Source organism: Canis aureus, chromosome 10 (assembly GCF_053574225.1).
Source record: "Canis aureus isolate CA01 chromosome 10, VMU_Caureus_v.1.0, whole genome shotgun sequence".
In the NCBI taxonomy this organism is placed as follows: domain Eukaryota; kingdom Metazoa; phylum Chordata; class Mammalia; order Carnivora; family Canidae; genus Canis; species Canis aureus.
Window position 1 is genome coordinate 14,784,478 of NC_135620.1, and position 27,835 is coordinate 14,812,312.

Here is a 27,835-nt window from a genome sequence, read left to right on the forward strand (position 1 = left end):
AAATCTTAAAAAAAAAATAGTGGTACTAATACCCAAATGTAGTACCAAAGTGCTGTCTAGGTACTTTAACTCAAAAAGCTCATGTGATATGCTTTTTTGAGAAAATGTGTGTTACATGGGCTTAGTTCAGGCATGAGTTTTAGTGCTTTTGGCTCTGAGTTCAATGTTAATGACTCAACAATACGCATTAAGTAGGGCGTTTTTAAATAGAAACATCTGTGAACAAGGTTGTATATTAATCGTTTGATGACGATTTTATGACCAGAGGCTTCCAGGAGCTGAACCCTTTATCTTCTCTAAGAGCCACCAGTGTGCATTGTTCCCTGTTTCAGAGTTTGCTGCAACTTTGTAGAACGTAACTCCTGGGAACCATGTATTTTTAGTTTTGCTCAAATAGGTAAGGATATCCTTTGTAATCAATATAAAAAGTACATTACAGGGTCGTGGGAGTCAGAAAGTCCACAGTCTTGAAAAGGCATGGTGAGACCTGTTCTGAGACAAGTTCATTGCTATATCCCCATACGGTTGGACTCTGCCTGGTTCAGGGCAGATATTCAGTAAGTATTTGTTGAATGCAAGTGAGTACTCCAGAACGGAACGTGACTTTGCTGGACAGCTTGGAGCTTAAATTTAACGCCGTTCCTGTGATTGGGATTTGCAGCCATCTAGGTGGTTTTATGTAGTGAGATGACCTGGTCATAGAGATGGATACTGTGAATTTTTCATTAATAGAAACTTTCTGTGACCTCTGTTTGATGTTTCATTCCCATCATGCTCAAAGGGGCAGGAGATAAGGGTGATGTATATTTTTCCGGCTGTGCATGTCATAAATGTTTAGGGGGCTGAACATTTTCAAATTAAACATTCCCTCCTGGTCCAACCTTTGAGACTGTGATAAGTGGTATTACCAATGAGAGTATAAATTCATTCACCTGTGAAAATGAAAAGAGGAGGTACACAAGATATTTTGAAGCCTTATGATATAGTTGTATCCTAGTTACTAGAAAACGGACCTGGATAGTTAGAAAAGTTACTTACCTAGATAGATATTCAGTAATATTTATGTATGTTAAGAAAATGTAGACTTTAATAAAATTTCTCTTTAAAAATGGACTCAGTTGCAACTGATTATAATTTAGTATGGTTTTAAAAATATTTTATTTTTTAAGATTTTATTTATTCGTGAGAGAGAGAGAGAGAGAGAGAGAGGCAGAGACACAGGCGGAGGGAGAACAGGCTCCACGCAGGGAGCCTGATGCGGGACTTGATCCTGGGTCTCCAGGATCAGGCCCTGGGTTGAAGACGGTGCTAAACCGCTGAGCCACCCGGGCTGCCCAATTTAGTATGTTTTGATACTCCTGTGCTGTTACATATTTATTATATCTTTCAATCTTAGAAATACTTTTTGACTATAACTCATAGAAATGTATGTATCACAACCTCTAAAAAGGTATTTTACATCGTGACCCGTTGTGACCCATTGATACCTATAAAAACAAAATCGCATTGAACAAAACTATTCCTTATGACATAGGTGTACTCCATTTTCTTCTCTGTTTAATACTGTTTCATGTAAAAAAGTGCTTCTGGAGACCTTTTACTTTGTTTTAATGACCCACTAATTTAGGGTCATGACCTGCACCATGGAGAATAAGCTCTACTAGAAGTGGTGGCATTTTTTAAAGATGGAATTTCCTGGCTCTCGAAGAGCAGTATACAGGGGGCATCACTGAAGTCAGGTTTCCAAAATGTAAAGTGTCGTTGAGGACAGTTACTAAATGTTTCTGAGACAGAAGAAGTTTCTGTAGTATGTAATTAGAGAAATTAATCTCCATTTTTGACATTACAGTTAATGGTTGAGCTTTTAAAAATAAGTGTTTAGTCTTTTCTTAGACAACCACAGTTGAGCTCATGCCAGAAACCAGTAACTGGGGCACTTGCAGCTAATAGAAGCATGTGATGTACCGGCTAGCCATCACATCACAAATATCCTTACTCATGTAAATTTCAGAGAAGCCTGGAGTCATGGATTGTAATGTAATTTTTAGAGACTGAATAAGGCATTTAAAACACTGAATAGGTCATTTCATATACTAAATGTGGCTTTTGTCATTTAAGTTACAAAGCAACGAGAAATCCATGCTGTGGCAAGGGACATGTGAAAAGCAATTTTAAGATTTCCATTACCTTTAATTTTGTGTTTGCAAGAATCGTTGACTAACATGCTGAACATGAAAAGATGACCACAGGACATTTTCATACTTAATATTACAGATCCATGGAACAACTGTGTATGTATTGCCGTACATTTTGGAAGCTAGGTGGAGTATTAATAAGCATTTAAAAGAATTTAGAACTACTCTTTAATATTTGAAAGCTTTAGCTAGTTCTGGTGGGTTTTTAGGAGGTAGAACATACCATTACTGATATGTTCTCAGGCAACTTACTCTGGTTTAAGTAGTTGCCATGTAAAGAGTGTCAGTTGGCTCTGTAATGTATTAAATTGTTGGGCCACGAAGATTAGAGAATGGTATTTAATATTTTATGTTTTGAAGATTCCTCAGTGATCATCAAATTAGAAGTATGCCAGTGGCCTACATTTCTGTTCATCTAATTAGATTATGTCTACTGTTTTCTGTATTTAGCAGCTCTCTTGAAATCTTTATTAGTGGATGTTACTACATCAAAATTGTAATTGTTTATGAAAGCAAAGCAATTGATTATTTGTATTTTTTTTAGTCAATTCTTGAGGACAATTGAAAAATACATCCCTTTGGGATGCTTGGGTGGCTCAGTGGTTGAGCTCAGCCTTTGGCTCAAGGCGTGATTCCGGAGTCCGGAGATTGAGTCCCACATTGGGCTCCCTGCATGGAGCCTGCTTTTTCCCTCTGCCTGTTTCTCTGCCTCTTTCTCTGTGTCTCTCATGAATAAAAAAATAAAATCTTTTAGGAAACAATAAATAAAAATACATTCCTTGACTAAATTTTGTCTTTTAAATATAGGTATTTAAGTCAATACGCTGAGGAGTGATAGAATCAACGTAATTTTTAAATAAATATGTTGTTACTACTTGTGCACATTCATGTAGCTTTATGCACATCAACTGAACCATGTCCATTCTTTTTTGTTACAGACGTTTTAAGGTTTCAGTTAAGAGGGTAATATCTCCCTAAATAAAAGTTAAAATATCCTTAAGGCTTATAGATCATTATTTGTGTTACAAGAAAATGTATGCTAGGCACATTTGTATGATACTTTTCTTTCCTCGGTAGTTTTTTTTCCCCCTCTGGATGCCCCATTTTTAAGTTTTCAAGCTGTGTTTTTCCATTCTCTTCCTGTAGTTTTTGAAATTAAAACTTCTAAGGGAAATTTTCTGTTACTACAATTGACTTCATCTGTGGGTATAATGCAATACGAGGATTATCTGTGGGCTTTTAGCAACTGGGTAACTTTAGTGAACATTCTGAGTCTTGCATCTGCTTATATTTCTGTTTCTGCTTGACAATTAGAAATCAGAAAAACAAATTTGTGATGTATGAGTACTGCACTGCATGGTATCCACTTTGTATTTAGAATTACCTAGTTACATTTCTATCATGACCTAATTTCTTGCCTGATTTCCTTACTTGCAACTTTTCTCAATTGTTTTGTAGTGTGTGTATATAGTAAACTGCCCTACATACTTTTCTATAACAAGGTTGGCTTTTAAATAAAGTACATATATTAGTTTTTAGGATAGGTTGTTACAAATGTATCTATGATTTAGGGAGCGTATAATACACTATTCAGTGGTTCTTAACTTTTTAACAGTATTCTAATCTAAGAATCTGCTGAGAGCTGTGGTTTGTGTCTTAAGAAAATACCCAGAAGGTCCATGGATTTCAGGTAAAGAATTCCACAACTATTTCCAGTATTAATGGGCCCAGTTTTATTCAAAGTAAAGTAAACTCAACCAAAACAAAAGCTATGATTTGTAGAGGCACATACTACTTTCCTTTTCAATAATTTGAGATACTCTTATCAAGTTCTGACAGTGTTTTTAGTTATTTTAGGATGACTGCTACCTATTTATTCATGGTAGAATTAACATTTTTATTAAATTAAAGGCTGTATGCTTTTAATTAAGAAATCCATTACTTAGTTACCTTTTGTGTGTGTGTGGGTAGTGAGGAAAGTTTACCATGCCCAGCAAATTTTAAATATGCAATAAAGTATTATGAAAATATAATCACCCTGTTGTACATTAGATCTTCAGAACTTACTGATCTTGTAACTGATTGTTTGCCTTTTGATATGTATTTCTCCTTTTCTCGTAGTCCCTGGCATCCACCATCTATTCTCCCTTTTTCTGAGTTTGACTTTTTTTTTTTTTTTTTTTTAGATTCTACAAATTAGTGATCCCATATTCATTTGTCTTTCTGTCTGGTACATTTCACTTAGTATAATGCCCTGGAAGTTCATCTGTGGTATGCCAGTCGGAGAACTTTCTTTTGTATGGCTGAATAATGTTCCCTTGAATATAGCCCGTTTTCTTTTTGCATTCATCTGTGACAGACACTTAGGTTGTTGCCATACTTGGCTATTGGGAAATAGTGCTTCAGTGAACATGGTGGTGCAGAAATCTCTCTGAGATCCTTATTTTAGTTTCCTTTGGATATATACCCAGAAGTGAGATTACTGGATCATATGGTAGTTCTATTTTTGATTCTTTTGAGAACCTCCCTACTATTTTCCATAATGACTGTACTAATTTATATTCTTATTAACAGTGCACAGGGTTTGCTTTTCTTTGTCTCCTTGCCACATTTGTTAATTCTTATCTTTTTGATAATAGCCATCAGTCCTAACAGGTATAAAATCCTTTCTGATTGTAGTTTCGATTTGCATTTGCATGATAACTACTGATGTAGAGCACTTTTTTAGTATACCTCTTAGCTATTTGTATATCTTCTTTGGAAAAATGGCTAATCAGATCCTTTGCCTATTTTTTAATCGCATTATTTAAAATTGAGTTGTATATGTTCCTTATGTACTTTACACATTAACCCCTTTTCAGACATATGGTCTGCAAATATCCCATTCTATAGATTCCCATTCTATAGATTTTCATTTTATTTCAGTGGTAGTTTCTTTTTGCTACAGAAGACATTTAGTTCAATGTAGTTATACCTGTTCATTTTCCTTTTGTTATCTTTGCTTTTGGTATCATATCCAAAAGAATCAGTGCCGAGACCAGTGTCAAGAAGCTTTTTTTGTTTTCTCTAAGGAGTTCTGGTTTCAGGCATTGTATTTAAGTGTTTGGTCTGTTACAAGTTAATTTTTGTGAATGATGTAAAATAGAGGTCCAGTTTCATTCTTCTGCATCTAGTGGCTATCTAGTTTTCCCAACACCATTTATTGAAGAGACCTTTCCCCACTGTGTGTTTTTGGTGCCCTTGTCAAAGATTGGTTGACCAGATGTGTGTGGATTGATTTCTGGTCTCTCTATTCTGTTCTATTAGTATATGTGTCTTTTTTTTTTTTTTTAATGCCAATATCATACTGTTTTAGTTGTGTTCTACAGATTAAAGTCAGGAAGTGTGATGCCTTTGCTTTTGTTCTTCCTCAGGATTGCTTTGGTATTTGGAATCTTGTGGTTCTCTATGAATTTTAGGATTGCTTTTTCTGTTCTGTGAAGAAAGCCTTTGGACTTTTGGTAAGGATTGTATGACTATGTAGATCACTTTGGGTTGTTTAATCATTGTAACGATAGTCCTTGTACCAACTGAAGAATATATACTGGGGCAGCCCGGGTGGCTCAGCGATTTAGCACCGCCTTTGGCCCACAGTGTGATCTTGGAGACCCAGGATCAAGTCCCACGTCGGGCTCCCTGCATGGAGCCTGCTTCTCCCTCTGCCTTTGTTTCTGCTTCTCTCTCTCTGTGTGTCTCTTGTGAATAAATAAATACAGTATTAAAAAAAAAAGAATATATACTGCGTTTTGATGTATTTCTGCCTCTTAAGAATCTTTCATTATTGTCTTACAGTTTTCAGTGTATAGGTCTTTGCACCTCCTTGGTTATATTTATTTCTAAATAGTTAATTCTTTTTGATCGTACTGTAAAAGGAATTGCTTTCATAATTTTTCTGTCAGAGCATTGTTTTTAGTGTATGGAATTTCAACAGATTTTTGTATGTTGATTTTATATCCTGTAACATTACTAAATGTGTTCATTATAGCAAACAGTTTTTGGTAGAGTTTTCAGATACACGTTATACCAGAACTTACCAGATACAGCAAAAGCAATTGTTAGAGGGAAATTTATTGTGATAAGTGCCTATGTTAATAAAGAAAGAACTTAAATAAAGGAACCTAAGTTTATACCTCAAGGTGGAGAAAAAAGAACTAGAAAAAGAACAAACAGTTTAAAGTTAGCTGAAGGAAGGAAATAATGAGATCAGAGCCAAAAGAAGTGAAATAGAAGCTAGAAAAATAACAGAGAAGATCACAAAAAGACCTGTATTTTCAGGAGAAAATTGATGAAAGGCTTAGCTAGACTAAGAAAAAAAGAGAAGACTCAAAATTAGAAATAAAAGAGGAGATACTTCAACTGATACTGCAGAAATACAAAGACTCATAAGAGACTGTTGTAGGTAATTATATGCCAACAAATTGTGTTATCTGAAAAAATAAAGTCCTAGAAATAAACAACCTACTAAGACTCAGGAAGAAAGAGAAAATCGGAATAGACGTCTAACTAAGGAGATTGAACTAGCGATCAAAAATCTCCCAACAACAAAAACAAAAAACCAGGAACAGATGGCTTTGTTCGTGAATTTTACTGAACATATAAAGGAAAATTAACCCTAGTTCTCCTGAAACTCTTTCAAAAATTGAAGAGGAGGTAATACTCCTAAAGTCATTTCTCGAGGCCAACATTGCCCAGCTGCCAAAGCAAGAAGGGCACTACAAGAAAAGAATATTGCATACCAATATCCCTCATAAGTATAAATGCAAAAATCCTTCCCAAAATAGTAGGAAACTAAATTTACCAGAATATTTAAAGGATCATACACCATAATCAAGTGGAATTTGAACCTGGAATGGAAGGATGTTTCAACATTTGCTAATCAATAAGTGTAATACACCACAGTAACAGAAAAAAAGATGAAAGTATGAACTCCTTAATAGGTTCAGAAGAAATTGTTGACAAAAATCAAATTTCGTTGATGTTAAAAGTGTTAAGAAATTATGTATAGAAAGAATGGTACCTCAACTTAATAAAGACCACGTGTGACAAGCCTGCAGCTAACATCATATTTAATGGTGAAAGGCTGAAAGCTTTTCCAAGATGAAAACCAGGACAAAAATACCCGCCTCACCACCTGTATTCCACAAAGTATTGGAAGTCCTAGCCATAGCAGTCAGACAAGAAAAATAAATGAAAGATATTTAACTTGGAAGGGAAGAAGTAAAATTGTCTTTTTTCGTGGATTCATTATCTTAAAATTTTCCAAGAGTGATGAAATTTTCAGTCACACATTACTTTCCCAGTAACCCTTCTGTTTTTAAATGTTAAGTAGTTTTTATGTTTACTTCCTCTCTTGCTTTCTTTTGACACTTTAATTCCACTGTTAGGTCTGTTATGTTGCAGACAATTTTACATTATATCTTTCGTCTATATTCTTGTAAGGTGCAGATATTCTTATTTCTGTTGTTTCTTTGACCTCTTCTATTGCCTCTTAAGAGCTGAGCATTTGTCAGTTGTATCAAGGTTGGAAAAATTTGTATTCTCTTCTATTACATGTATCTTGCATTTTTTTGGGTAAGATTGATTCTAAAAGCTGAAAATGAATTATCCATGTTTGCACTGTTAGGACATACAAGAGAACCAAGTAGTATGCTAGGGTTAATTATCTTTTAAAAGTTTTCATTTTTTTAATTTTAATTTCAGTATAGTTTATATACAGTTACCTATTAGTTTCAGGTATACAATATAGTGATTCAGCAATTCTATATCTTGCTTAGTATTCTTTGTGGTAAGTGTATTCTTTCATTCCCATCACATATTTCATCTATTTCGTTCATCTTCCCCCCACCCCCCACCACCTCTTGTCAGGTAAGTATCAGTTCTCTGTAGTTAAGAATCTTGTTTCTTGGTTTGTCTGCCTCCTCTCTCCTTTATTCCTTTATTTGTTTGTTTTGTTTCTTAATGCCACATGAGTGAGATCATGTGGTATTTCTGTTTCTCAGACTAATTTCACCTAACCATATATTTTCTCACTTCATTTGTGTTATTGCCAATGGCAAGATTATATTCTTTTTTATGGGTGAATAATATTCCATTTTTATTTATATTGTATCTTCTTTATTCATCTATCAATAGACACTTGGGGTGCTTCCATACTTGGTTGTTTTAAATAAATAATGGTGGAAAAAATAGGGGATATATTTCATGATTAGCATTCTATGGGCCCTTTTTGTTGTAGCTAAAAGTTTTCTTTGAAAAAAGATTTTTTTCTTAATTTTCCCTGTCCTCTGGATTAATTACAATTATCATTTGGAAATTGGAGGTGTTGGATTGCTTCATTCTCTTTTCCTATATTTGTTTTCTTATTTTTGTTTTACATTTTCAGATGATTTCCATCCTTGGTCTTTGTTTAAAAGACCATTTAATGTAGCATTATTTTATCTTTCTCTATGTTACTGTTTTTCTCAAAATCCTCTGAGGATCTAATTGTTTTTATTTTTTGTTGTTTTTCTCTTGTTTTGTGTGAGTGATGTAGTTTTTTGATGTTTTTTCTTTGCTTTTTTGTTTGTAGTTTTCTTTTGTATAATTAGCTTTCTTCACAAATCTAGTGATTCTGGATTGTCATCAGTCTCTTGGAATCACGTATACATGATGGTGCTTATTGACTTATTAGATTCCACATTAGAGTGCCAACTCAGGGAACCAGTCTTTGGGCAAATAATTCTTCAGAATGCCAAATGGGGATAGTTTTTATTTTGTGATGCCAGAATATAATTTTCCCTCCCTTATGTTCTCCTTTGGAACCTCCTTTGGTTTCCTTAGAGATTTGTTTTTGTTTTGTTTTGTTCCTTTACACAGGAAATAATAGTAACAGTTTTCTCATTCTTGTAATTTGCCTGTCTTCCTTCTGTTTTTCATTCTTGCTTTACTCTTTCGCCTAGCTTCCTTTAGGAAGTCTTGGCGAACTTCTGTGTAGCAGACTGGTTCCTGATTTACCTGTTGTTTTTTCTGACACTTAGTTTGGGACTTTGCTTCCTTCATGGTTTCATGTGTCAGTATGTGCTTTTCTTCCCAGTTTCCAAAAGTTTATGACTATTTCACGTCTCCAAGTGTTTTTATTGATATGGATATACATTGTTACAATGATTAACTCTTAAAAAATAAAATATTGCAATAGAAAGGTATACGTATCATAGTAAGATAGCACTCTGCAATTTTGTAGGATAATGATTTGTTTCTTTTGTTCAGTGTGTGTGTGGAGGGGAGAGGGGGAGGGGGAGGGTGATCGGTCTTTTTGTTCATAAATGTCTTGGAGCCCTATGTACATGAATGGAGCTTGTTGAATGGTGGGTTCCGCCCTTACCCCAGATTGGTTCAGATTAGGGTCTGACAACATTGAGATGTTATACATATTGAGAATATTGGCTGGCCAAAGGGAGCAGTCCCAGCCTGCAGATGTAGCTAGAAAGGATAGTCTGTATTTTGAGAGGTTAGACAGTTAGCAGGAACAACAGTGGGAGATAAAGTGGGTAAGAATATGAACTGAGGAATTCTATTTTTCGTTAATCATATTCTCAGTGTACCACTTCCTAACTTCATAATACTGGTCATGCAGTGTAATTTCTTTCAATTTTAGTTTCCTTGTTGGTAAAAAATAGGAATTCGTTCTAATAGTACCATATGGTTTTGAGAATCTAAAGTGCTCAGCAAATAGCAATTATAGAAATTTCACATAGAAATACAGGCTTCGGGCAGCCCTGGTGGCTCAGCGGTTTAGCATCCCACCTTCAGCCCAGGTCCTGATCCTAGAGACCCAGGGTCGAGTCCCACATCGGGCTCCCTGCATGGAGCCTGCTTCTCCCTCTGCCTGTTTCTCTGCCTCTCTCTCTCTCTCTGTTTATCATGAATAAATAAATAAAATCTTAAAAAAAAAAAAAAAAGAAATACAGGCTTCTGGATTTTCTTGAGAATTTTGCATGTGTAGATTCCTGAATGGCTATGATATTGTTTACAGCTAAGTAATAGCTGCCCCTTTTAAATCAAGTATTTGCTTTTCAGTTTGCTGTAGTCCCCAGTCTTGTCTTCTCTGCTTAATTTACTCATGAATGTTACCTGCCTTACTTGTTTGGGCATTTGTATTTGTGACTCATGATATATTGCTGTTAAGTATATTTGAAAGAATATCTTCAGTTTCAGACCTGATATTTCTTTGGTGCTAGGATGAATCACTACAGAAAGCAGAAATGCAGACAGTGTTAACAGAGTAATTCAGGCAAGGGAATGCCTTGTCATCCAGGAAATTCTTGGGTGCACTGGTAGCACCGTGGTTGGCATATATGAATGATGCTCACCGAGGTATTCAGAGGAATGAAGAGCCTGATGTTTAGGCCATCTTGTGATAAGTCAGAAGCATACAACTAAAACCTGGAAATGTTTAGAGATGGAAGGAATTCATTTAATCAGACTACCTACATGTTCAGCAGTGTACTAGTTTCAGAGGTCACAAAATTATATGTAATAAGAGTCGTTGTCATCAGATTCGACAGGCGGTTTTAATACTGTGGATAATGTAAGAGTATCCTTAGGAATGTAGTCTGATCTTATTTTATAAATATCAAAAGAAGCACAGATAGAGAAAGCCTTGCCCACGTCTTCACTATTAGTTGATGTTCAAAGACTTCTTTTTTCTAATTCTTCATAGACAGGTAGCATCAGAGCGGTCTGGAAGCAGATAATGAGGATCCCAAGACCTGGGAGAACTGTTGTATTGCAGCAGGGTACAAAGATAGGAACTTAGGTATTGGAGAAAGTTATATTACCTTGTATAAAACTCATTGTTTGAAAATTAGAGTTAGAGATTCTTTTTGGGGACTGAAGGAAGTAATTGGCTATGTGGGATTAGCCCACATGGCAATATGTAGACAGCTTCTAGGAAGTACAGGCACCGGGTAGGACCTGAGGGTCTACTCTTTCCCAGAGACATATAAAAGCAGTGGCTCTTTATATTGAAAAATGTGAATTCTGCCCATAATCTGAAAGGACCTGCAAGAGAATTCTTTCCTACTTAAGCCTCCATATGAGAATGCAGCCTAGCTGACACCTTGAACACGTCTAGGTATATTGCATTCTTAATATATTGTTATAATGAACACCAGTGCTTTACCATCTGATTTGAAATACATAGTCCATACTCCACTGTGATTTAAAAGCAGGACAGTCATAGCAATTTGTGGTGTGCTATGCAGTAGTGGGAAATGACAAGCATGCCACATAGGGGCTCACAACTACTCAACTTATGAAGCATGAAGCAGCCATAAAACATGTAAATGAATTATAACATGGATTCATTCCTAAATATAAATTTGTTTATTGAGAATAAAATTTGATGTAATCTTCATGTTTCATAAAATGTTACTATTCTTTCAATTTTTTTCCCTATCCATTAAAAAATGTAAAGACCATTTTCAGTTCGCAGTGTACAAAATAAGCCACAGGCTGGATTTAGCTTATACACTGGAATTTATGGCTATAGCTAATAGCCAAACTTGTAGTTGATTTTAATACTGTTAGATAGTATTTGCATTATTATCCATTCTTAATAAAATATTTTAATTAAAAATCTAGTTTGTAAAAATCCTTTAAGAACTAAAAAATCTATTATTACACGTTTATGAAGAGTTTCTTGAATGTGGTGAACTGGATAGAGTTTAACAGGAAACAGCTTCATTTCTCATTAACCAATATTATCAGATATCTACTTTGATTATTCTCCCTTGCCCACTCGTAGGTGATATCTTAGTTTCCATTGATTTCTTGTCACATATTGATTAGGATAAGTTCACTTTTAGTAATGGACTTATTTTCACGTGTTAAAAATATCTATTCCTGTTTTGAGGTTCAGTTTTAAGCTAATTCATTGCTTCTTTTAACCACTGTCTCCCTACCTCCCACTTTCAGGCTGGGCTCTTGCCTCTGGAACTTTCGGAAAGGGATTTGGTGTTGTCTCATACTTTTGCTCCCCCCTTTCCTTATGCTAGCCCTTGCTCCTTTACAGTTCACATTGGGTAGAGGGGTATGAAGATGAACGGGCAGAAGTCCTTTATGAAACGCTTTCAAAAGGTGTTTTTTTTGCGAGATGCTGTTGGTTTTTCAGAGGCTTTATCAGGACTTCTGTAAAGCAAGCAAGCAAACCTATAAATATTGCTGTGTATAAGTATGTGCGTACGTTACAAAAAAGGTCTAGAGCATACACACCAAACTGAAAGTAATGGTTATTACCTCTGCATGGGCAGATGGGATGGAGGAAGGGGGTGTGGGTATCCCAAGGGGGCGTTTCTGCTTTATTATTTGATTTCTTATTACGTGTAGAATGTGTTTTGGGCATTTCATTGAATATGAAGAAAAATCTACATATTGAAAGTAACATGAAAAATTGCACAAGGAAAGTTACTTCCAGAATAGAAGTAATCGAAATATGGAAAGACCCTTTAAAGAAAGCTTCTAAAGTAAAGTACTGATATACTCATTAACTTGAAGAAAAGTAGCATTTTTCAGGTGACTTTTATGATAATGTTACAGGAGGGAAAAAAAAACATGGTCTTTCAGATAGGACATTAATTTTTTTGGATGTGGGTTATTTCTAAAAGTCCCATTTTGAAGTGTCCGTGGTGTTCAATACAATGCATAGGTTTTAAGTATTATTTTATGAGTTTGGACAAATTTATGCATCTGTGTAATCGTTTCCTGGTTAAGATGTAGAATATTTCCTTCCCCCTATAAAGTTTCCTCATGCTACTTTTCACTCAAATTTCCCAACACCTTAGGTAACGCTGATGTGATTTCTATCGCCACAGCTTGTTTTTTCTGATTGTAGAACTTCATGAAGCTAGAACCATGTAATATGTACTTTGACTTCTTTCACACAAGTATCTGAGAGATTTTTTTAAATTGCTATTTTCTGTTTCATTTTATAACCCTATGTTGGATTTTTCAAGAAATTTGTCCATTAAAAAACCAACAGATTTAATTAATTATTTTAGAAAGAGAACATAAGTTGTGGGGGGAGGTAGAAGGACAAGCAGACTCCATGCTGAGTGTGGAACCCAGTGGGGGGACTGGATCTCATGACCCCAAGATCATGACCTGAACTGAAATCAAGAGTTGGTTGCTTAACTGACAAGCCACCCAGGTGCCCCAAGAAATTTGTCCATTTCATCTGGGTTCACAAATTATTGGCATAAAGTTACTCATAATTGTCCTCAATCTTTTTAAAATTTGTAAGATCTTCAGTGATGTCCCTTTCAATATTGTTATTATCTCTTTGCATATTTTTCTTTTATTTTTGGTCATTTTTGCTAGGAGTTGTCTGTTCTATTGACCACTTTCAGAGAATGAATATTTTGGCTTTATTTTCTTTCTTTATTGTAAATTTTCTACTTCATTGATTTTGCTTCCGGGATAATTTCTTTGGATCTCCTTTCAGGTTCATTGACACTGTATTCTGCTTTATTTAGTCTGTTTTTAAGTGTATCTAGTGAAGCTTTTCATTTCAGATATGAGTCTTTTTATTCTAGAGTTTTCATTTTTTAAAATGATATTTTGGCATTTATCTGCTGAGAACTCCTGTTTTCACTCATTAAGACTATATATATATTTTTAAAGATTTTATTTATTCATTCATGAGAGACACAGAGAGGGAGAGAAAGGCAAGAGACACAGGCAGAGGGAGAAGCAGGCTCCATGCAGGGAGCCCGATGTGGGACTCGATCCCGGGACTCCAGGATCACGCCCTAGGCCGGAGGCAGGTGCTAAACCGCTGAGCCACCCAGGAATCCCCCTTAAGACTATATTTTCATATAAGTCCATGGGATATTAACAATAGCTCTATTAAAGTACTTCTTCAAGTTATGTCTAATTCGTTCTTTTCTAGCTTTTTAAGAAGAAAACCTAGGTTATTGCCTTAAAACGTTTTCTAATCTAGACATTTAAAACTGATTTTGTTCTAAGTGTTGACCTAGAATCAGCTTACAAATTTAATGTTTCATTATTATATTGTTAGTTTTTTCCCAATTTCTCATGTGATTTATTTTCAACTCATGAATTATTTAAAAGTTTATTTAATTTTCAGATGTTTGGGGATTTTCTGGATATCATATGGTTTTTGAACCTTTATTAATTTGCTTGTGATCAGATAATGTGCTCTGTAAATCTCAGTTATATAAGACTTAAATAATGATACAGCATATGATGATCTTTCTTGGTGAACATTTAAAGGAAATATTATTATTCTATATAATTGTATTTGTATGTTGTATTTTATAAATGTCAGTTAGGTGCAGAGTAGTTGATTTAGATCTACTGCATCAATATACATCCTGTTATTTTTGCCTCCTTTTTAATTTTCTTAAAGAATTATTTTATATTTTATTTTTTTTATTCATGGAGACACGGAGAGAGGCAGAGAATATAGACAGAGGGAAAAGCAGGCTTTTCACAGGGAACCCAATGCCGGATTCAATCTTCAGACCAGATCATGCCCTGAGCTGAAGGCAGACGCTCAACCACTGAGCCACCCAGGCTTCCCTATTTATTTATTTTAGAGAGAGTATGTATGTAAGTTGGGGAGGAGCAAAAGAAAAGAGAGAGAGTGAGAGAATCTCAAGCAGACTTCCTGCTGTGTGTGGAGCCTGCAGTTGTGGGTCTTGTTTTCATGTCCTTGAGATCATGACCTGAGCCAAAATCCAGAGTTGATTGCTCAACTGATTGAGCCACCCATTGTTAACATTTTCAACTTTGATGGTCTTTTTTTCTCTTTGGTTTTCTTAGTTTTAGTTTTGTTAATTTTTTTTTTCAGTTTCTTATTTTTCTTGTTCATATTTATGATTTTTATATCTTTCAGCTTAATTGATATTTCTGGCATTATGAAATGGACCTCTATATCTTTGGAGCTTTCTTTTGTTTTGCTGTTTACTTTGTATGATAGTATTATAGCTTCTCACGCTTTCTTACACATCAGTTTGCATAGTACATCTTTGTGTCTTTTAGTATCTTTGTGTATTTGTATTTGAAATAGTTTTTTACAGATTAATAATGCTGGATGTTGCTTTTTAATATAGTCTGACAGTTTTTCCCTTTTGAGATTATGGTCCATTTTCAAAGTCCTGTATGTATTTTGGAGTATAGTGTCTTGCTCTGTTTGTTTGTTTGTTTGTTTGTTTGTTTGTTTTTTTGTCTCATGTCTTCTTTCTCTCTTGTTCTAATCAAATGTTTATTATTTTTATATTTTGTCTTCACTGTTTAGTTATTTCTATTGCAGTTAATTTTTTTGTATTTAGCTTAAGTGTTAATCTATATATTCTTTGCTTGTTATTGGTCATTTCATATTGAATCACATCATTGCTCACAAATACAACAATCTTAAAATACTGTAATTCCATATACTAACCCCCATTTGTGTTGTCATATTTTACTTCCATTTTAATTATAAATGACACTAAACAATTATTTGTGCTTTAATTTTTTTTTTTAAGATTTTATTTATTTATCCATGAGAGAGAGAGACAAAGAGACAGAGAGAGAGAGGCAGAGACACAGGCAGAGACACAGGTAGAGGGAGAAGCAGGCTCCATGCAGGGACCCGATGTGGGACTAGATCCCGGGACTCCAGGATCACACCCTGGGCTGAAGGCAGGCGTTAAACCACTAAGCCACCAGGGATCCCCTTATTTGTGCTTTAAACAGTAATTTATCTTTTAAGGAAATTAATATTCCTAGAGTACATCTCTAATTTCCAGTACTCTTTTTTTTTTTTTTTTTTTTTAATTTAACATTTCCTCAATTTGTAGGTTAATATTTTCCACTGACTTTGGGATAGTTTGAACCATTATTTATTCAAAAAATTTTTTCTGCCCTGTTCTATTTTTTCATTTTAATAGATTTTTAACAGGTATTTAGTAGTTTTAAAGTCCTGTTTCTTTCTTGGAGTCTGTTTCCTTTGACAGCTTGGTTTCTTGGCTGTGGGTCACATTTCTGCTTATTTTGTATGTCTGATAATTTTTAATTGTATGCTAGACATTATAAATTCAACATTGTTTTTTTTTTTTTTTTAATTTTTATTTATTTATGATAGGCACACAGTGAGAGAGAGAGAGAGGCAGAGACACAGGCAGAGGGAGAAGCAGGCTCCATGCACCGGGAGCCTGACGTGGGATTCAATCCTGGGTCTCCAGGATCACGCCCTGGGCCAAAGGCAGGCGCTAAACCGCTGCGCCACCCAGGGATCCCTAAATTCAACATTGTTAAGTGTTTGGGTCTTTTGTCTTTTTAAGTATGTTGAGTTTTGTTGTGGAATGGGGTTAATTTAATTGATGATATTCTTAATCCTATCTAAGCTTGGTTTTAGGCTTTAGTTGAGCCAGTGTAGGGTAGTCTTTACACTAGATTATGGTCCTTACTCTTTTGACCTGGTCTTTGTGATGTCTCAGCTGAATTCCTGGGATATTAATGAGGTTCCTCCACCACGACTACATATGAACTTAAACCTCTCCCAGCACTGTGAAGTGTTTGTAATGTTTATTATTCATTTAACCCCATAGTAGCCATTGTCTACTAGATATTTCAGAATATTGCCACCCATGCATGTAGTCTAGCTTTCTGCCTACCACCACCTACCCCCAGCACTGACCCACTGCTTCACCTTGTGTACCACATCCTGAAATTTCACTTGTTTCAATAGTGACTGATCTGTGATCACTGTGTACTACCTTTTTTTTCACCTCCTGTACTATAGTCAGAAAATTATCACTCCCTTGAGCTTGGGTAAAGGTGGGATTTCCTTTTGTGTTTGCTTTTTCTCAAAGATCACAGACTGCAGTGCCTGTTATTCAATACCTGAAAACAGATGCTTTATAAGCTTTATCCATTTTTACAGTTACTTATAGCAGGATGGGAAGTTTACTATCAGTTACTGTATTATATTTGGAAACAGAATAAACAGTATATGTAGAACTCATTCAGTTTTACAAATACCAAACAGAGGCTTACAGTTTTATCTGCAAAATATGAATATGGCAGATATAATAAGAAACCTTGTGAACACATTGGGTGTTAGAACTAATTGCCTATTTGGGGGATTGCTGGAAATTAATCAGAAAATACTATTTCTTTCAACCCTTGTTATGATTGTATTATATAATCAGTTTCAGAAATAGGAAAAGAAGTCCTTGAAACTGATCCTGGTTTCCTTACTAGTGATTATGTTTTGAAGTCACTGCTTTAATTGCAAAGAATAGGAATCCATTCAAATTGTTCAAACAAAAGTAGGAGGATTGCTTAAGCTTGCAGAATTGAGGTATATGAGTTGGGTGAAATTCCTAAGAGAACATGACTGGGGAAGACTCCTCCAGAAGCCTTTTTTTGAGCTTTAGTGTTTTCATGTATATATTAGAAAATTTGAAAACCAGCCTTCTCCACCTTATTAGGTTGATGCCTACCATTATTTCTTAATCTTGTGAAGTTATTTTTATTTTTATTTTATTTTTTTAAGGTCTAGTTCAAAGTTATATAAGAATTAACTGTTTCCCATGTTGGGTGACAAGAAAGTTCTTTGTATTACCACTTCTGAAGTCCATTCCCATCTATAGTTAAAAATAATAATGTTTGAATTATTTGGCAATAAATATTTGAATGAATGAAGTTCAAATGAGAATGTATATTTGAAAAGACTTTGAAAATTTGTATGTATGTGTGTGTAGACATGTGGAAGACATTTTTATTCAAACATTTTATTAATTTGCAAAATGTATTCTCTTTTCTGCTTTTAAGTGAAAAATCATATATTGACTTACTGGTAAACTGAAATGATTTTAAATTGTAAGGTCTGGGTTAGTGAATGTATTTTGGCTTATAAAATAGTACATTTCTATTATATTTTTAATTTTTAATAAATTTACTTTGTTTTTGTGATCTCTTTGGTATTAAAGTATAGGAAAGAGAGTAATGGTTAGCTTATGTCTACTGTGGTTTGATTTCATTGGGAATTAACAAATAGCAGTAATTCATTGCTTGCATTTATGTTATTAATTTCCCAAAACTGTTTTTTAATTCTTTAAATTGACTATTTTTTTTTTCTTAATGTTCTAGCTCTCTATCAATATCAGCTTACATCATTGAAAAGAGAACTTCGAAGACATGTTTTGCTGAAAAGACAACTAAGAAAAATTTTACGAATGGGATGAACAGGCACCAGTTAACTGACTACCTACTGCAATTTGAATGTTAACAATTACCCACCTGGTACAGTTAACATAGTGATGTACCTATTCTCACAATACCCTATTTCATTGTGCTTGTCTTGATTAAAGAATTCAAAGTGGAGTACCGCAAACTTGATATGGATAATAAAAAGAAAGACAAGGACAAATCAGATGATAGAATGGCACGACCTAGTGGTCGGTCGGGACATAACACTCGAGGAACTGGATCTTCATCCTCTGGAGTTTTAATGGTTGGACCTAACTTTAGAGTTGGAAAAAAAATTGGATGTGGCAATTTTGGAGAATTACGATTAGGTAAGACTATTTTGTTTATTCCATTATGTTGGAAGCATTTTTTTTTAAACTGAAAGTACTTTCTAATGAAAATGATATTGTTATTGCTTAGTTATTTAATTGTGGTAATTTTAAAGAATATAAATGTTGGAACTTTCTTTCGTATTTGTATTTTCATTTGTAAGGAGTTCCCTAGTATATGAATGTCTGTTTACTTGAGATCACCCATATGTAATATGAGGAAAAAGAAAGTAAAATAAAAAGTCTCTAAAAAGCTGAAAAAAAAAGCACCTTTAAGGAGCCATTTTCAGGGTGCTATTTAAGAATGATATTTATGCTACTTTTTTCCGATTTGAAAACATGTAGTAACTGATCACTTTAGGAGGGTATGTATGGCTTAAAGTCAAGGTAATATACTGAAACTGCATAAAAATCAGAAGAATTGGGGCACCTGGATGGTGCAGTCAGTTAAGCATCCAACTCTTGGTTTCTATTCAGGTCCTGATCTTAGGGTTGTGAGATTGAGCCCCGGCATTGAACTCAGTGCTCTGCTTAAGATTCCCTCTCCCTTTCCAACTGCCCCTCCCCGTTTTTTTCTCAATACAAAAAAAAAAAAAAAAAAAAAAAAAATCAGTGAAATTTACATTATAATACCATCATCCCCCCCCCCCCCAAGTACATTTGGGGTGGGGCTGATATATATTATTATTTTTTGTTTTGTTTCTTTTTTTAGAGAGCAGGTAGTAGGGGTGGAGGGTAGGGGCAGAGGGGGAGAGAGCGTGAGAGAGAATCTTAAGCAGGCAGGCTCCATGTCCAGCATGGAGCCCTAGGCAGGTTTCTGTCACATGATCATGAAATCATGACCTAAGCTGAAATCAGAATTGGATACTTAATTCACTGAGCTTTCAGGTGCCCCAAGAAATCTATATTCTTAAGAAAGGACACAAAGTGTTTTAGTGTCCTAAAACAAACTGATTCAGTTTGTTTTAAATCAGGCAGTTTTGGTAAATTGATCCAATTAAGCCTAACTCTACATTTAAGGCAATTGAACCTCAGTGAGGGACAGTTACCTGCCAGATGTCACACAGCAGTTTAATGACAAGACTCTGAGAGTAGCCTCTAGCATCTAGACTTTTAGCTAATGTTAGTACTGTACAGATGTGGCTTTCTTGAGTGAAGAGATAAGAAGAGGACAGCATGGTTATATGAGCATCAGTACTGAGGTTCCTTGAGGACTGGTCAATGGACTACCAAGAATGGAAACTTGTGAACTAAAAAGGAAAAACTAGCTTTACAATTTTCCTTAGATACAATCCCACTACTACTATTTAGTAGGAAAAATCCATTTGTATGTTTATCTACTCAATTACTTCTTTTCATCTTGTAAAGCACTCTAATTTGTAGTTAATCCTTCATTTTAATACTATTTGTTTTGTTAATGTGCACTAAATCTTTGCATGAAGCAAGCCAATAAAAGGCAATGACATACTTTGTAAAGAGCTATGATTGATGTTTCCAGCAACTCTTGCATTTCAGTAGGGACTCACATATTTGAAAGGGTGAATATTTTATAGTTTATTTTCTGAAGGATATTGAGTTAAATATTTTGAAATTCTTAAACTGTTTCAGATATAGGAATTAGAAAAAACAAGATTATTTACTTGTATAACTCTGAGCACACTTCAACCATCCAGTCAAAATGCATTGCATATCTGCCATGTGGGAGGCTTGATTAGGCACTGGTAATACTGGAAAAATATAAAATTTGTCCCTGCTATTATGGAAAATATAAGTCATGTAACCATTTGAGGCCTCACATTCCTCAACTTTAAAATGGAATTATTTCTGCTTCCTAGTTTACTGTGAAGATGAAATTTAGATGATAATGTAAAAGGACCGGCACTATACCTCCATGTTTTAGGAAGACAATGATTGTTCTCCTCCCTTAAAAGATGGTATCAAGATATTTGTTGTATTTTAGAATGAAAACAATGGCATGTTGTATGTATATTTATTTAAATTTATATATGTAAGTGAACTCACAAGTATATAACATTTCATATATATGTATTTGTATTCTTCCTATCTTTGTGGATATGACTACAGTGCTATACAGTACATTGGCCAATTTTATTTAAAAGTTTCATATAATTTATTTCAAAATAAGTACATGCATATATATTTACACACACACTTATGTGTGTGTATGTATGTCTCACTGTGTGTGTGTGTATACACACAAAACAAATCTAGCTGACCGTTTTACTGGGGCAATATGAGAAACTATGCGTACCATATACTCAAACTGTATATGCTATATATAGTGAAAAAGCAGTAAAATGTCCCTTTCTTTTCCAGTCTGTGAATAATCAGTAATAGGAACAAGATGATTTTATTAGCCCATCTGTCCATCCATCTATCCATCCATCTGTCATCTACCTGGTTGTGTATCTGTATCTAATCCATCTATGGTTATTATATACTTGTATATATTTATTTAAATGTATGATCTATACTCTGTGTATTTGTGTTTTATATAATATAATAACATCTATACTTATATAGATAATTTAATCATTTTATTCCTTTTTATTGATAGGATACTAAAGAAAGTAGCATTTTACTCCTTTTTTAAAGGCCCCAGATAATTTCTCTATATAAAAAAGTTGTTCAGAGCATCATTCTTTATGTACCTGGATAAACATGCTAATGTTAAAAGCTGGTTTGGATTCTAAAAGTGCTTGCTTTAAAACATTTTACTCCTCTTGAATATTTGATTTCTGGCCCTAAAATTTTTGTGATTAGTATTAGGTGAGAAAAAATACAAGCTATACATGTTACAGGTAAGTAACTTTCAACAAAGATGCTATTGGCATTTTGAGCTAGACAGTTTTTTTTTTTTTTTTTGTAGAGGACTGTTCCAAATACTTCATGTTTAGAACTTCTGTCTTCTTGGGCACTAAATGAAAGTTATACCTCTGCATACAGCCCCAAATTCTTTTCCCTGCAATTTTCAAATGCCCCAGGAGGAGACAGTATTATGCATTGTTGAAATTGCTCTTACAGGTAATTATTAAGAAAAAAAAAAGGTTGGACATAAAACTGTCCAATTGCCTTGAGAGTAAAAGAAAATAGATAAACATTGTAAATAATCTAAAATACATTTAAATAATTGATAGTAAATTTTTACTTGTTTTTTATTATAAAATGATCAATTTAATGTATTTTCGGTTTTATTTTATCTTTATACGTATTGGTAGTGAGGCTTGCCTTCTTCATATTTGTAGATCTCTTTCTAGCTTAGACAGTTAACCTAAACTCCTAGAAATATTAATAGGTACTGAATGAGAACATAGCTAGCTAAAATATAGTGTTTTATTATATATATATATTTTTTTATTTTTCTTCTATTATGTTTTGACATTTTTTTTTTTTTTTAAAGATTTTATTTTTTTTATGATAGTCACAGAGAGAGAGAGAGAGAGAGGCAGAGACACAGGCAGAGGGAGAAGCAGGCTCCATGCACCGGGAGCCCGACGTGGGATTCGATCCCGGGTCTCCAGGATCGTGCCCTGGGCCAAAGGCAGGCGCCAAACCGCTGCGCCACCCAGGGATCCCTGTTTTGACATCTTAAAAAAAAATCTTTCTGACTGGGGAGAGACTGCACCTGCTGGGGCTAGCTAATCTTAGACATAGCAAAGGACTCAGTTGGGAGCATGCCTTTGATCTGCAGAGTATCCAGTCCAGAGCCTTATCTCCTCTGTCTGGCCTGTGTATTCTAAGAGACAATCTTCTTTGTTAATCATCCCATGGGTAGGTACAAGACAAGAGAGACCATATAGTCCAAAGACCCTGGAATTATTTGCCATGAGAATTAATCCAACTAGTTAATTCTGAACTGTTTGTCCTGCCTTGCCTTGGCTTTCTGTAGAAATGCCAATAAAGGTTGACCTAAGCTCCCTTTCCTTTGTTTCTGTCTCCCACCACTTGAACCAAACATGATACTTCTCCTGTGACTCCCTTGTCTAGGACCTGTGAGCATAATAAACTTTGTTTTCCTGAGCTTCTTCTATGTCCCCTCTTGGGGCTACACCTGAGTGACTCTCTCTTAAAAGAACATAAAACAAGGGTGTTGGGATCCCTGGGTGGCGGAGCGGTTTGGCGCCTGCCTTTGGCCCAGGGCGCGATCCTGGAGACCCGGGATCGAATCCCACGTCGGGCTCTCGGTGCATGGAGCCTGCTTCTCCCTCTGCCTGTGTCTCTGCCTCTCTCTCTCTCTCTGTATGACTATCATAAATAAAACAACAACAACAACAACAACAAAAAAAAAAACAACAAGGGTGTTATATATAGCTTTATGAGACACTGTACCTGAAAAAAGTTATTGTAACTTTTGATATAATTAAGGATACCACAGGAATTTCAGTATCTGCTCATATTTTTGTTTCTTCTATGTAGTTCATAATCCTTGTTTGATTGGTTTTATTTAAGAATTGTTTGATTGAAAATTCTGCAGGCCTTATGATATATATCAAATATACAGATTTGAGTGCATTCATCATTTTTATGCTTATTGATTTTCTACTGCTACTAACTGAAGCATGTTATGGAACTTAACTGAAAAATGTAATAATAAGGAACAGATTGTGATATTCTAAAAAAGAGATCCTAGAATATGGTGGTATTAAGCAAAATAATTTTTGTGTTTTTTTTTTTTTCCCACATAATACAAACCAGAGGGGGCATACTCAGGGCTGTCGAGGTACCTCTGCATCCTCAGTCTTTGTGTGTAAGGTGACTGCTGGTCTGGCTGTTATCTCCTAGCTAGCCAGCCAGCTAGCAGGAAGAAAAAGGGCCAGGACAGCACACATTCATTTTGGAAGTGAGGAGTGGCAAACCTTATGTCCACTCCTACCTGGAACTTAATCACATGGCCACACCAAGCTGAAAGAGAGGCTGGAAATGTAGTCTGTAGTTGGACAGCCATTTTAATACTGAGTCCTTCTATTATTATAGAATGGAGGGCTTGGTTATTGGTGGGTAAATAGTAGTTCCTGCTGTAAACACATATATAGTTTCTGTAGAACATAGTTTTCTATAATAATTACCACCCCAATTCCCCAAATTGGTAACACCATCTTTTCAAGTTCAGTGTAGCACAAAGCTCTACCAGAAATATCCTTTGAAATTGGATTAAAACGTCAGTTAATTGGAACCATTCTACTTGGAGCCTTGTCATAACTGGATTTACTTTACACATACACTCCCTCCTTCTCATTCACATTATACACACAAAGACATGCTTTACACATTGTTCATACATAAAACAAACTTTGATTAAAAGCCAAGTGTGTTAGGTATGTTAGGTGACGTAAATGCATTGGTAATATTGTTTCATCATTGTTCATGTTTAAAAATATAATCCTAAGTTCAGCAAAATATTTAATGTTCAAAAAAAAGAGGGTGCTTTAAGGATTTAGTGCTTTCTGCTCTGACCTAAAAGTAGACATTTAATCCTATAAATGCCAGTAAAAATAGTACTTATAGAAGAATTTGGTATATTTTGGTTCTGTGGACTCTATATTTAACTTCATCTCTTGTCCTGTGGATATTTTTCCTTGGATACCTGTGACTAAACATCATATGCATAGTAGTTGTGAAAGGGTAATAATGTCTTGAGGAAATACAAAGTCTTTTTTTTTTTTTTTTGAAAGATTTTACTTATTTATTCATGAGAGACACACACAGAGAGAGAGAGAGAGGGAGAGGCAGAGACACAGGCAGAGGGTAGAAGCAGGCTCCATGCTGGGAGCCTGATGTGGGACTCGATCACAGGACTCCAGGATCATGCCCTGAGCCGAAGGCAGATGCTCAACCACTGAGCCACCCAGGCGTCCTGAGGAAATAAAAATTCCGTCTTTGAACTCAAAACAGAATTATTCCTTTGTGAGATACTAGTTCCTCAAGATGAAGTTCCTCACTGTATCGTTAAATGATTCACTCTGTGCCTGCTCGAGGAAGCCTACAATTTCATATATAATGTATTCTCAAAAGTATACATGAAGGCACATCTAAATGTTGAACTAATTGACTAAGAATATGGTATGTTTCCTGGTATGATTTTTTCTTTTTACATATTTATGGGATCAGTGAGTACCTGAATATAGCTTAATGTTCATGATTAATGTTCATGATATATAAATTAATGCATTTCTTCACAATAAGAAATATTGGGCACTGCTATTGATTTCCATCCCTGTGCTCATATCATGGGTAATGAGCCCTATGCTATTTAGCATTAGTATGAATGCTTGTTTTTTTCCTATTCATTTTTATAAAATAAGGACAAAATTCAGAAGAGTATTACAGTATCTGTATGAACAAATACTGTGTGCATATGTGAGACTGAAATTTTGCTTAAAAGGTTTACTGCCATTCCTTTAGCTGCTTTAGAAAAGGAAGTTAGGGGTATATGGTAGAAAATTACATGTGTGAAAGTAGATGATTGCCTATTCTGTGTTCAGCCGATGTGAGTGGGGCCAGTTACTATCACAATTTAAAAAATATGCTATCATTTTTCTGTTTTTCTCATAAAAATTATACATGCTTATTGAAAAAATGCTGGAAATTCAGAAATCACATTCTATTTTTTATTCTTTTTACTGTACTTGTGAAGAAATACATTAATTTATATATCAAATTGTCTTCATACACTTATTCCAAAATTTTCTGTACTGTGTAATTTGGGATACTGATGCTGCCCCTTTGGATTTTTCTACGTTATTTTCAGTTTTCAATGCCGAAGATTACTGTAGTTCATTTGACTTCTTTACATAGTAAAGCTGTTAAATCTTTATTTTGATTTGTTATTCACCTGTTCTTTGTATATGGTAAACTTTTTCAGCATACAGAGGTTTAACACATTTTGTGCTGTCTACTCTATGTAAAATATTTTTCCACCTTTTTTTTTTTTTAAGATTTTATTTATTTATTCATGAGAGACACACACACAGAGAGGCAGAGACATAGAGGGAAAAGCAGGTTCCTCATAGGGAGCCCGATGTGGGACTTGATCCCCAGACCTGGGATCATGCCCTGAGCCAAAAGCAGATGCTCAACCGCTGAGCCACGCAGGTGTCCCTTTCCATTGGTTTTAAATGCTCAGAAAGGAGTCTATAAATTGGGTGATATTTTTTCTTGTTTTACGGTTTATATCTACATTTAAAAATATTCATAATTTAATTTGGTTATAAGGTAAGTTGCTAATAACCATTTTCCCCCTCTAGTTAGAGCCAGTTATAGAATAATATGTTTCTTAGTTTATTTCATTTTTAATATAGTCCAGATATTTTCTATGTGTTCAATCTACTTATTAGATTACATATGAGCTCAAATGAGAATACATCCCATAATAATGAAGAATTTAAAATTAGGTGGTGATTGGGAAAATAATTTGTATTCCAGTTTTTTAATTTTCACATTTTTAATTTTTTTATTTTCACTTTTTTTTGTTTGTTTTTTATTTTCACATTGTATTCTGGTTTTTAATGTAGGAGTTCTGGTTTTGAAATTTATCTTAATCGGTGTTTGACTGTAGTTTTACTTTGTGTATTGTGTGCAATATTCCAGCAAAGTAAGAATCTTTCCATTTTTGTAAGTGGGCTAACATATTTATTAGTATTATTTTCTACTTTGAATCCAGGTGAAATGCTAAATACGTCATTGAGTTGAAGATTTGAGATTTCTTTGTCATTGAAGTTTTTGCTGCGTAGTTGGAAGCAAACAATTTTGCTTTATTTAAAGATTTGTTTATTTGAGACAGAGCGAGAAAGCACAAGCACATGCGTGGGAAGGTGGGCAGAGGGTAAAGGCCAGGGAGAATCTCAATGACACTGCTTGCTGAGAGAGGAGCCCGAGGCAGGGCTAGATTACATGACCCTCAAGAGTGGATGACCCCTAATGGACTGAGCCTCCCAGGTGCCCCCCCTTTTGCTTTATTTAAATGTATTTTGTGCTCTTTTTTTCAACCAGCGTAGAGTTTTACATAATACATCTTTAAAAATTAATTCTTGGTAGACTGACATATTTTCTTTCTTTTTCAAGGGAAAAATTTATATACAAATGAATATGTGGCAATTAAACTGGTAAGTTCGTGTTTCTTGTTTTTCCTTAATTGATTTCCTGTTTTGTCTTTGATGGTTAGCTTAATGATTCAAGCATTTGGACATAAATGTCCTTAGTCTTCAGGATTGCATTCTTTGAAAATACATTTCCAGGTAGCTTCCAAAAAATCTCTGCTTCTATTGATATTTTTTTTTTTATATGGTTTGACCTTCAGAGATTCAGAAATTATTGATGTGAGTGGAGGATATCGGGGAAAGCAAACTCCCATGGGACCTTTCTGTAGTCCTAAATGTGCCAACTCTGACATCTGTAAGGCAGCTCTTATCTGGAGGAATTGGGATCTGGGAATTTTTATAAGACTGAACTTACTTCAGGCACAACTTTTCTCTCTGGTTTGCCAGCCAGGTTTCCCTGAGGTTAATCATGGTTTGGTTTTTCCAGTCTGCTAGCCATTGTCAATCTTGCTTCTGCCAAAATAACCACTGTTATTCGGGTAATGTGACATTAATATATAAGGAGAGACTATTAAAATAAGAGGCAGTGGAGAGAAATAGAAAGACTTTTGGGATGAGATAGAAAACTGTACTACTTAATTTGAAGTGTCTTTGTGATTGTAGACCAAGCTTCACTGTAACAAATGCTATTTCTTTCACTGAGAAGTAAAGATGCCCAAGAGGGTTGTGACTCCACCAGAAGAAACTGGCTGACTGACATGTAGTTTGGGGCTGGCTTTTATCTAGATGAGTTCACTTTAGTTTTAAGATTTGCTCTTTAGCTTTAGGATAGGAAATCTAGTAGGTCATCTCTTAAGATTGACCCTGACAATTAAAGGTGGATTTACAGTAATCATTCAGTTCATACAATCAGTCAAGCTATCAGAGATATAAATATTTAGAAGAGTTAACTTTCTAATTTAAAATGAGGTATTTTACT

At 34.9% G+C, this 27,835-nt stretch overlaps 1 protein-coding gene across 17 annotated transcripts in view; it reads left to right on the forward strand.

The window, feature by feature from the left end:
• The window catches only part of CSNK1G3 (casein kinase 1 gamma 3), a 107,619-nt gene that overhangs the window by 16,157 nt on the left and 63,627 nt on the right, over positions 1-27,835 (forward strand). For 15 of the 17 annotated variants that reach the window (XM_077911444.1, XM_077911442.1, XM_077911446.1 and 12 more), the window contains exons 2-3: positions 18,372-18,799; positions 26,882-26,922. In XM_077911444.1, the coding sequence (XP_077767570.1) occupies positions 18,622-18,799; positions 26,882-26,922 (219 nt within the window). In that variant the 5' untranslated portion in view covers positions 18,372-18,621. Of the gene's footprint in view, positions 1-18,371; positions 18,800-21,762; positions 21,845-26,881; positions 26,923-27,835 lie in introns of those variants that run through there. The other 2 variants (XM_077911453.1, XM_077911447.1) reach the window with 1 other exon arrangement.